General features: G+C 36.5%; 1 protein-coding gene across 1 annotated transcript; it reads right to left on the bottom strand.

The window, feature by feature from the left end:
* LOC135696038 (aspartate aminotransferase, cytoplasmic) lies at positions 1-11,481 on the bottom strand. Its single transcript, XM_065215301.2, has 10 exons — positions 11,285-11,481; positions 10,143-10,324; positions 9,740-9,848; positions 9,232-9,344; positions 8,750-8,854; positions 8,170-8,320; positions 4,493-4,658; positions 3,348-3,490; positions 2,030-2,187; positions 1-1,270 (listed from the first exon to the last, which is right to left on the bottom strand). The coding sequence occupies exons 1-9, from the start codon at positions 11,406-11,408 to the stop codon at positions 2,039-2,041; spliced, it is 1,242 nt and encodes a 413-aa protein (XP_065071373.1). The 5' UTR covers positions 11,409-11,481; the 3' UTR covers positions 1-1,270; positions 2,030-2,038.
* Positions 11,482-11,887: the final 406 nt, after the last annotated feature.

Genomic DNA, 11,887 nt, shown 5'->3' on the forward strand with positions numbered 1-11,887 from the left:
AGCGTTAAATTTCTATTCCAAAAAATTTAGCTTGGGTTTAAACTCCACAACTTTTGCATTATCGAATCACGCAATGATTTCGTCACAAAATAATTTTATTTCCAATTTTAATCTTCTAATACAAGACGCACGAGTTTAAGAACAAAAGAACAACCAATGAATACAAGAGTACCATGAAAAGGAAAATAACAAAATAATAAATCAATGATATAGGAATCGGTGTAATTTTGAACATGTCAAAAACAATGAAATTCATTTCAAACTTTTCCGCGGGTTAAGTTAAGCCAGTTCGTTTAAAATAAATATTTTTTATTCGATTAATCGATCTTTCGTAGCAATTGGTAAATTGCGACAACCAATATCAATTGATTTTAAAAGCATTTCGACCTAATATTATTTCGACAAGACTTTGAATGGAGCGCTTACTCAATATTGTACTATATTGCTACTCTGCATTGATAGTATTTGTGTCAAATATTATACTACTATCATGACGACTTTCTTATGTCAAATATTATACTATTATCGTGATGACTTTGTTATGTCGCCGTACGTGTTATAGCTGCGTTTCCCAAAGTCAGAATCTAGCAAATATTTCATAATTGCAAGGTTCCGACAAAACATGTAAATGGTCAAAGTGCCTACGCAATGAAAAGGAGGCCCTGGCTTTACTTCTTTGCTAGCAAAAGAAAGAAAATAAATAAACATAGTTTGTTGGTAGTTGATAGTTGGAGATGCCATCAGTGGGATATTGGTAATGTAAGGTATTCTGCTTAACAAAGTATTTGAAAAAGGAGCAAAGAAATGAACAGCTGGAGGGAGTTCTCCTTGTTACATGTAATAACAATTTTTGAGAGCTATAACTAAACAAAGAAATGGAATATTTGGCAATTTTTACTTCACACATATTCTGATATCATAGAAAAAGGAGAAGACACCATAGGAAAGCGTTCACGTAGAGGGCCATTCTTAAACGTGAAGAAATTAACAACGCCAAAATTCAAATGTAGTATTTCGTTGATCGTGCAAACATTTTGACCTTAAACACATTCAACCAATTTTATTAGATTCTCATAAAAATTCCTCATTATTTTTTGATATTTTGTATGCTCTAGTCTAAATTCTTAATCAATTTTGATTTTGAAAATATCCACGCATCTTCTAATTTGTAAAAACCACACAAGCCTTTGTCAGGTAGAAAATCACACATATCACTTGTTTATGTAGCAAAAATGTTAAAAACTGTCTTCAAAGATTTCGTCATGGCAACCTGGAAACGAGGGAAAGAAAATTAGAAATGAATGCGAACATTGCTTTAAAAGCCAAAAAAGATACTAGGCCAAAAATATTTAAATATTAAAAGTTTCAGAAAAGAAATCAGACTCTTATAGACTTAGTAAGGAATAGCGCTGTGCCTATCGGTACACTCTTTTTTTTATAAGAACAATTTTATAAGAACACGAGCCTCAAAATGGGTCAAAATTTAAGAACAAATTAAGAACAAGCTGAGGCTGAGCTACTGTAAAATGAAATTTCGAACAACGTTTTATCTCAAAAAACGAGGATTTTCAGCCATGTTTGGGTGCTTTTTCGGTTAATATTAAAACATGGCGGCAAATTAAGTTTGTCTCTACGCACTTTGTTGGCAAAAGAGGCCTGAACACCTCCCCTGAACGAAAAGCTAGAAATCGCACTGCTTATACCCTATAAATTTAAGAACAAATAAAGGACAATCCAGCCTCAGATTTTCGGAAAAGTTAAGAACAATCAGCCTGAACTCAAATTTACTGGTTTTTATAAAAAAAAGAGTGTAGTTCAGATGTGCTCATCTCTAAAGGGTGGCGTTGGTGTAAGGGCTGTAGCTGCTATTGTTCTTGAGGCGGGCCTTAAAAAACCCCAGCCTAAATATAAAAAATCCTTTGTTTCCGATGAGCAGTCCCTTTTGCTGTTTTTGTCTTTAGTGCCCCCCCCCCCACCTGTCTCAATGGTTGGTGTACATTTAAAGGGTCGCTCCTTTCTAAGAACTAACCTTTGTATTTCACAATGACGCATCACAGCAAGTTACAGCATCATGAATCGCCTCGACAATGTAGTCACAATTAGCTGGGTTAATACCACACATGTTGATCCGCCCGTTCTTCAAAAGGTAGATGTGGAACTTGCGAATAAGATGGTCCACCTGTTTTGCTGTTCAAAGAAAGACGTACAGGGTCATATAAGTAGAACAATCGAGATATTATCTCAGAATAAGAAATGGTTACGTTTGGTATGGATTCATATTGCTCGGAACTATTCTCATTTCCACTGATTTTTTCAATAAAAAGCTTGCAATAAGAAACGAGTACTGGACAATCAGAAAAATACTTCGCTACGCGAAGGAATAGAGTTACGATACAACTAAATTTGGCAAAGAACCCAGAACTCTGAAACTTAAAAAAATTCAATCAAGGTGATTTTCTTGTTGGCATAAGATTTTAGACAGACAGAAAATTACCACCTCTCCTCTGTAAGCAGTATAAAGTACAGCATTAGAAAGGAAGCGAATCTCTCGACAGAAATGTCACAACAGAAACATTGCCTGCAGCTGCAAAAACCCTCCAAAAAATTGCTTGCATGAAAAATTTAATAATCCTCGAATTGCCCCCCCCCCTCGAATAAGCCCCCACCCTAGAACTACAAATTGTCAATAAGCCCCTCTCGAATAAGCCCCTACTGCTACCGTATATTCTCGAATTAGACCCCTCAATTTGACGTTTTTTGCCATCTGAGGTTGCCTATGGCGTTTTATTGAATTACCACGACAAATTCGTACTTTTGGTACTAATTAATTGAATGCTCCTACTAAAATAAAAAAATAAAATAATAAAAAAATTTCTACTAAAATAAACAAGGTATTTTAATAATGTCTTCTTATTGTCTATAATAATTTTATAAGCCCTGCCTTGTATAAGCCCCCCCCCCCCTCCAATAAGCCCCCACCCAAAAATATCAAAAATAAATAAGCCCCTAGGGGGCTAATTCGAGGATTTACGGTAGGGCGCAAAGGACAGAATTAATGATATCATTATTAGCAGACCCTTTAAGAAAATTGAGTCTTAAAAATTGAATTTTGTTTGTTATGAAATAGAATGTGTGTACATAGCATGATACTTTTCTTAAGCTCGCTTGAGGCAATTTTTGACACCATAGAAGGAATATTGAAAATGATGAGTTGGTTAGTTTAAATTATTTCACTTAATTCGCCTAAAAGAGCAGTTAGGCCTTCTTCACTTTTCAAACTTTGTTAAAGATAACTGAGTGATTGGAAGTGGATGGGAAAAATCAAACTGAGACAATCAGAAACTTACGGTTGAGGCCAGTAAAAGTAAACATGCCATTCTGTGTTATGATGTGCTGCCAATCTCCAGGGGTACCAAGTGCTTTAAGTTTCTCATACAAGAGCTTACGACTCCTCTGAATACGATCGGACATTCCTTTTAGTTGATCCCTCCTTTCAATGAAAAAACATAAATGAAATCAATAGCAAATATGCTAGACGAAATGATGTATTACTTAATAATGGAAGCTTCTTATAGAGCCTAAACATTTTGACAAAGAGGTAACAGCTTAGAAAATTCTTCTGCCAAACACTCATAGACAGTTTTTTCCAATAGCTTAAGTAAACTTCATAATACTCTTTAAATGTTGACAGTCATGACTAGCCTTCTCACCAATATAAACCCTTACAAAGTTTCGAAAAGATTCACCCAAATGAACTCTAGAAAATTGCATCTTTAATTGTGATATGCTTGAGCGGGAGGTTTTTATCCAGGAGTAGATTAGTTTTGCGAATTTGACGAGATATCATGAATAAAGTGCAAATAAACCACCATTGACGAGCTTACTTAAATATGAATGACAAAATGGCAGCTGTGCGTTTTGGCAAGAGGGAGAATAATTATGGATAAGTAAACTTTAAATAAAAAACTATTTAACAGAAATGCAATCATCTGTCGTACATTGATCTAAGCCTCTAGTTCAATAGAGGATTGTTTTTCAGTGTGCAAGAGGACATTAATCACTGCTGCTTGAAAGTAAGCCGCGTAATGTGAAATCAAAATATTGTGCAGATTTTGAAATGCTATTACAAAACAGGGTTGAGTTGTGAGACTGTGATACCTGTCAACATCTTCAAATTGAAACAGCTTTTTCACAACACAGAATTCTTCAGAATAACAGTAAAGATAACTTGATCAGCTGCTTTTGGGGAATGCAGCCACAGTTTTTTATGACTATCTGTGATTAAGAAATGTAAAACATGCATTTTGTTTGCAAAAAATCAAATTTTTAATAAAAAAGAATAAGTTATATCAAGCTGTGCTTCCCTGACATAAATTAAGCTGTGCTTCCCTGACAACATGATCACAAGGTTCTTTAGCCAGATAATGACTGCATTTATCACTAACCCACTAATCACTGTTTTTTAATTAAAGAATCACAAGGAAGGACATACCACTCAGCAGTTAATGCAGGATTATTTAAAATGGTTGCAACAATTCTTGCACCATGATTAGGTGGATTGGAGTACATTGGTCTGATTATTGCTGCCATCTGAGATTGGAAAGCAGCAGCCACACTGCTCTCTTTGCACACAAGAAACAGGTTTCCAATTCGCTCATCTGCAAAACAATATTATTACAAGAAGCCTTAAAACTTGAAAAGAGGAAAGAGCTCACATACTACTTTTGTTTGGCTAGAAACAAAAAATTAGAAAGACTCCAGTTAAATCAGTTAGGCTTGACAATAAATCATAAAAATTCATTATTGTTTATAAAGAATTTAGGATCATCATGAATGAAGAAGGAAAATATTTCTGAAAACTGCTGCTAACGACACAGACTTGGTATAGCCTACCCTACTTCCCTTTGTTCCTTTAACATATTTCTTTCCAACCCTGAGTATTATTGAATACCTGATCTGTAGTTATTGTGTAATCATTTGTCTTACTTTTAATTTTATGTGTAAATGGCTTTGAAAAAAGCAAACATTTTACAACATACTTAAAGCTTTTTCGTCTGACACTCCTCAGAGCATAAAACGTCAGAATAGGTTCCGAAAAAACACGTTTGAAAAATATATACCCAGTTGTGGATCGAAATAGGCCAATCAGAAAAACGCAAGCACAAGACCGGTATAGTTGACCAATCAGTGCCGCGAGCCTAAAGAAAAATTACCAATGGAGTCCAAGAGAGAACACGAACTCCTTTTGTCTACACAATGGCGGCTTTTTCGTTTTTATGTAGATTGACTCCAAAACTGCTAGATGGAAGGACGACCGGGCTCTGCCAATTATCCGAAACATGTCGTCATTATAGAGTTTTGCACAATCTGGGTTGTCTAAAAGATGTTGACCAATGGCAGAATCACTTGTTTTAACAGTGTTTCTAGACCTACAAGATCGAGGAGGCTGTTCTCTTTGAGGGGCAGTTTTGTTTCGTATGTTGGAAGGAACATGCTGTTTTATCCTATCCCCCAATCTTTGGGTTGTGCGCCCTACGTAGCCAGAATCACACTGGCACGTAAATTCATAAATGACGGAACTTTTTTGTTTGGAAGGGACGCAATCCTTTTGAATGGATGGAAGGGCTCTCCTAGTGCTGTAAACAATCCGAGGATTGACAGCAAAGAAACAATTGGTTATGGCTTGCCTAATCTGACTCTCGAATCGCAAGGAAGTGTTACCAATCCATGGTAGTTTCAAATAAACTGGGCACTTTTGCGGACCAAACTTTTGAACAGCCGAAAAACTTGCGATCTTCTCCTTAGTATAAGATAAAATGACGTCTTCAGGATAGCCGTTGTCCAAGAAGATCGTTTTGAGTTTTTCCAGTTCAGCGTGCAGTTTAGATTTCGAGCAGATCATAAGTGCCCTATGTACTAATGTTTTGACAAGGTTGACTTTGCGTTGTTTTGGGCAAAATGAATTCCAGCGTATGTACTGACCGGTAAAAGTAGGCTTGCGATATACACTGGTAAGAAATCCAGTGTTAGACTTTTCAACCAAAACATCTAAAAATGGTAAGGAATCATTTTCTTCCTTTTTCAAACGTAAACTGGAGGGCTGGGTGTAGGCTATTTAGGTGTTTTAGAAAAATATCACACTCAGCCTCTGTTTTGAAAATGGTATATGTGTTACTGAAAAATGTTGGCTACAGAAATTTATGATAGGATAAGACCCACGGGCTCTCAACGACCACAAATGTATGGCCTCCCTAAAATACACAAGCCGAACGTCCCACTTAGACCTATCTTGTCTATGATTGGCTCAGCACAACACGAACTGGCTAAGTGGCTTTCTGAAGTTTTGGACCCTGTTCTTCAAAAATATTCAAAACATTGCATCAAGGATTCTTTTACGTTCGCTGAGTTCATGCAAAACTTGAACATCGAAAACGAAACATCTTTCATGTGTTCTTTTGACATTAGTAGTCTTTTCACAAATGTTCCTTTGAGTGAGACCATCAAAATATGCGCCGACGCTTTGTACCGGAGCGAGCTTAATAGCCCACCATTCCCAGAGGAAGTATTCATTGAACTGATGGAAACTGCAACACGTTCAGTCGAATTCAGTTTTAACAATGAAATGTACCAACAAAAGGATGGTGTCGCTATGGGTAGCCCTCTGGGACCTGCCTTGGCCAATATCTTTGTTGGCTTTCATGAAGAGCGTTTGTTCGACTACGACCAAAAGCCAGGTGTCTATTTTCGGTATGTGGATGACACATATACCATTTTCAAAACAGAGGCTGAGTGTGATATTTTTCTAAAACACCTAAATAGCCTACACCCAGCCCTCCAGTTTACGTTTGAAAAGGAAGAAAATGATTCCTTACCATTTTTAGATGTTTTGGTTGAAAAGTCTAACACTGGATTTCTTACCAGTGTATATCGCAAGCCTACTTTTACCGGTCAGTACATACGCTGGAATTCATTTTGCCCAAAACAACGCAAAGTCAACCTTGTCAAAACATTAGTACATAGGGCACTTATGATCTGCTCGAAATCTAAACTGCACGCTGAACTGGAAAAACTCAAAACGATCTTCTTGGACAACGGCTATCCTGAAGACGTCATTTTATCTTATACTAAGGAGAAGATCGCAAGTTTTTCGGCTGTTCAAAAGTTTGGTCCGCAAAAGTGCCCAGTTTATTTGAAACTACCATGGATTGGTAACACTTCCTTGCGATTCGAGAGTCAGATTAGGCAAGCCATAACCAATTGTTTCTTTGCTGTCAATCCTCGGATTGTTTACAGCACTAGGAGAGCCCTTCCATCCATTCAAAAGGATTGCGTCCCTACCAAACAAAAAAGTTCCGTCATTTATGAATTTACGTGCCAGTGTGATTCTGGCTATGTAGGGCGCACAACCCAAAGATTGGGGGATAGGATAAAACAGCATGTTCCTTCCAACATACGAAACAAAACTGCCCCTCAAAGAGAACAGCCTCCTCGATCTTGTAGGTCTAGAAACACTGTTAAAACAAGTGATTCTGCCATTGGTCAACATCTTTTAGACAACCCAGATTGTGCAAAACTCTATAATGACGACATGTTTCGGATAATTGGCAGAGCCCGGTCGTCCTTCCATCTAGCAGTTTTGGAGTCAATCTACATAGAAACGAAAAAGCCGCCATTGTGTAGACAAAAGGAGTTCGTGTTCTCTCTTGGACTCCATTGGTAATTTTTCTTTAGGCTCGCGGCACTGATTGGTCAACTATACCGGTCTTGTGCTTGCGTTTTTCTGATTGGCCTATTTCGATCCAGAACTGGGTATATATTTTTCAAACGTGTTTTTTCGGAACCTATTCTGACGTTTTATGCTCTGAGGAGTGTCAGACGAAAAAGCTTTAAGTATGTTGTAAAATGTTTGCTTTTTTCAAAGCCATTTTCAAATTCTGTACCGCAAAAAAATTGTTCAAATTTTATGTGTGCTGAATCACATGTTCAGTAATGATGTAACTTGTTTTGTTGTACCCTTTTGATGTGATTTGTAACTTTGGGAGCAATTTTGTTGCAAATAAATACGTAGCTTTGATTGTTGTTTGTATATTCGCCAACTATGGAACATCTGGTTAAATGCCAATAATGTTGAAACTTTAATGAATTTAGATTTAATAGTTGGGCTCTTACTGTAAAGGCCAAATATTTTGGCAAAGGATTGTCCACAAAGGAACTCCAAGCCCCTTTCGGCAAAATACCTTACTGCTCTAGCATCAGTATCAGGATCTCCAGTAGCAAATCCTTGGTAGGCCATGTCGAAAATTGTGAAGTGATTCTTTTCCTGGTTACACAAAGGAAATCTTATGAAAAAATGATACAGCTAAATGCAGGGATGTATGAAATATATGCAATGCTGCAATTTTGAGAGGTAATCAATTAGAAATATAATTTTTTCTTGGCTATATATATTATAGCTTATTAAGTGCTGGATAAAGAATGCTAATTTGATCTTAGCATCATCATTAAAACAAGGTAAAAGGCAAAGCTCCTTTTCTTTCACATCTAGAAAGACCAAAACTAGCTAATTCATTGGGCATATTAAACTCAATATTCAACTTTTTCAAAGAAGTATCTACACCTAGATTAATACAAGGTTTCAGTAAATATATGTAATCTATGTGACCAAGGAGAAGCAAAGCTTTTAATTGAAATTAACAAAACAGAATAGCAATACATAAAGGTCTGAAACAAAGAAACATTTTCTTTTAACCTGGATGACATTTGCAATCTGTTGCCACTCATCTTTACTGGGATCAACTCCGGTGGGGTTATGTGCACAAGCATGCAGCACAATAACAGAGCCATTGGGGGCATTCTGAAAGCCAAAAAATACTGATGTCATAAAGGCAGCTTAATGTTTAATACTGCAGTAAAATCATTTGATGTTTTCTTCCAGTGAGTTTTATAACAGAAGGTAATGCTTTGATTTAGGTTAACCAAACAAGCAACACTATAATACATATGAACAATAATTATAATGGACAATAAAATCATATTTAATGAACAATGGAGCATGCCACATGCTATTTATACGATTCAGTAAAAATAGCAGCCCAACAGAAGCAGTAAAAAATTCACAAAAAAAACTTTTAGCTGTGAAAAAGCATTTAAATCTGTTTTCTTATTCTTTTTAATTTGTTCTGTCTTGTAGATTTTGTGTTAGAAAAATTTATAAAATCCATTTATTCTTACCCTCAAGTCCTCTATCATTCCCTCGATATCCAAGCCATTATTTTTGGGGTTAAAGTACCTATAGGATCTTATGTCTTCATACCCAACTTGAGCAAAGATTTTGTTGTGGTTGCCTACAATATACAACACAAAAGTGAAGTAGCAAAATGTTTTGAATCTGGCTTTTTAAAAAACATTGGAATTGACAAAGAGGACTAAATCCTGGTCCCAACCAACAAACAATTACCACACTATAATTTCATTGTGAGAGTAGAGGTAAGAAATTAAGCTTTTAAAAAAAGCTGTCAATTTTTATCAAAAGATCTGAACTTATCAAACAAATATAGGAACCAATTGAAATTTGGTAAAATGAAGGCAAAAACAGGCACCTCAATGAGTTGCAAAAAGGTACTGTAGCTCTGTTTTCTGAAAAGGGAAAGGTTCATCCTATGCCCCTAGCTTCTTAGTCAATGTTTCAGTATTCATTTACTGTCAAAGTACCAAATGGCTTTCAATTAGTCATACTCACCCCATGTTGGGCTGGATACATAAGCTGTCTTTGATGGATAAAATTTCTTCAAGAACATGGCTGCAAGAGAAATTGCACCAGTTCCAGACAAGGACTGGACAGCACTGACCTGCATCAAGGTACATAGAAAATGAAAATTAAAAAATTCTTAAACCAGCCTACATACTGAATTCCTAAATATTGATAACATGTAGCTTAAAAATGACTATTGCTAACCTACTTCTCACAGCATTAAAAAACTCCTAAGAAGAGGTCTTGTACCATAAGTTATAAATATAGCGATGTTTCTTCTTTTAAAGTGAAGGATAACTTTTAGAAAAAATGCTTAAGAAACCAAATGTAGAGCAAATATTCTTGAGAGTCAAACTGTATGCCTATATACATTTTCTCTAAATAAACTCACTCTGTTCTGTGTTATGGCAGTGCTTTCGTTCCCTAATGCCAATCTTGTTGCAGCATCACAAGCATCCTTTAAGCCAGTGATTGGCAGGTAATCATGAGTCAGTGTTTTGTCTTCAGCCATTGCCTTCTCAACACTGGTTACAACAGGTAGCAAATACGGCTTTCCATTTTCATCACGGTATACTAAGAGAAACAAGAACACAGTATAAAGTCACGTCCTGTCTCAAATGCACAGCCAAATTTTTTGACACATATTGGGTTCACAGAAAACACTCTCTACATACTCGCCATGCAGTTTTATGCTTTGGTTGAAAATTTATGTTTTGGTTTTGATTAGGATTTAGGGCAATAATAAGGTTCTGGAGAAAAATTTTGGGCAATAAAAAGTGCTATAGATTCTAGTCAAAATTTCCCAGAAAAATGGCTTGCCAATATAACTGACCAGTGTGTGCAGACCATGGCAATGGTGCACATGTCATGCAGACATGGTAGCTCTGGCGGTGCACCTAAAACTATATTTATTAAGTTTTATACTAGTAAAGTTGCTAGTGCTGGGGCAACTGGAATTTTAAGGCTTACTTTGAGCACTGGCACCCGAAGTGCAGGCTGTTGGCACATCCAAACTCCATGAAAACTGGAGAACTATTGCATCAATTTTCAAATAAACAATGGCTCACCTTAAAACTGTTACTAAAACAAGCACACAGCATTAAAACCGAAAATCCTAATTTTTGCTAGTGTCCTTGGCCAAATAATTTATTGTTTAATACACTGTTCAAACAACTTGAAAATTTTCACACTAGTGCTTAACTTCACAATTTTTAATACATCAATCTGATAATGTAGAATACGAAAATTAGTTATTTCAACTTTTGTCCCAATGCCTAACGCACAATTTCATGGACTTCCTGCGGACCCCCCCTTCCAACGAGATAGAAAAGTTTGTAATTTGCACGGCGTAGTCGCAATAACTAAGTTCGATATGCGCAGCTATGTCTTAAGTTTACAGCTAAATATATATGTTGATGAATATACATACATCGACCTAGTGTATGTTTAAATTGCACGGCAACGAGGAACATTGGCAACATTGGCAACATTGAATCACGAATTACCGTTAGAAGTATCATGTAGCTAGCTCACCTCCTATACCAAGATTTGCTTTTTTCGGGTTTGAATCCTCCAGAAAATTTCGCTGAAGAGCAAAGATAGCATCAAGTGGAGCAATGGCAAGATCATGGAAAACTGATGTTTCAGATGAGCCCATCCTTTCCAAGTTTTAGGTACACAAAATGGGACACGTCGCAACAAAGTATTTATGCAGTGAAGAGTACGGGACCTGTTCGTTGAGCCTCGTAATCAACTCCATCGAAAGAGCTGCTCTTTTGACTTTTCACGGGTTCAAAACATCAAAATTCCAGCTCAGTTTTTACCAATTCGTAAAATTCATGAAATAAAGCTAACATTTGTAACAGAATTGCACTAAAAAAAGTTAATGCTTCAGAACAAAAACCCTAATTAAAGTTTCATTTTAATTTGAAAATAAGCTGTTAATGTGAACGCAGCCTCAGGCACAACAAAATCAGAACATTAGCTGTTAATGTGAACGCAGCCTCAGGCAAGGCAGAAAACCTCAGGCACAACGAAAGTCAATTGAGCCAGGGGACGGCGGTACTGGGTGATGTCCACTCCACTTTTCTAAGATAGACTTTCTAATTCTTCTGAAACTGGATTAAAAACATTAGG

The sequence above is a fragment of the Rhopilema esculentum genome, chromosome 14, assembly GCF_057945365.1.
Source record: "Rhopilema esculentum isolate cy_ngs chromosome 14, ASM5794536v1, whole genome shotgun sequence".
Taxonomy (NCBI): domain Eukaryota; kingdom Metazoa; phylum Cnidaria; class Scyphozoa; order Rhizostomeae; family Rhizostomatidae; genus Rhopilema; species Rhopilema esculentum.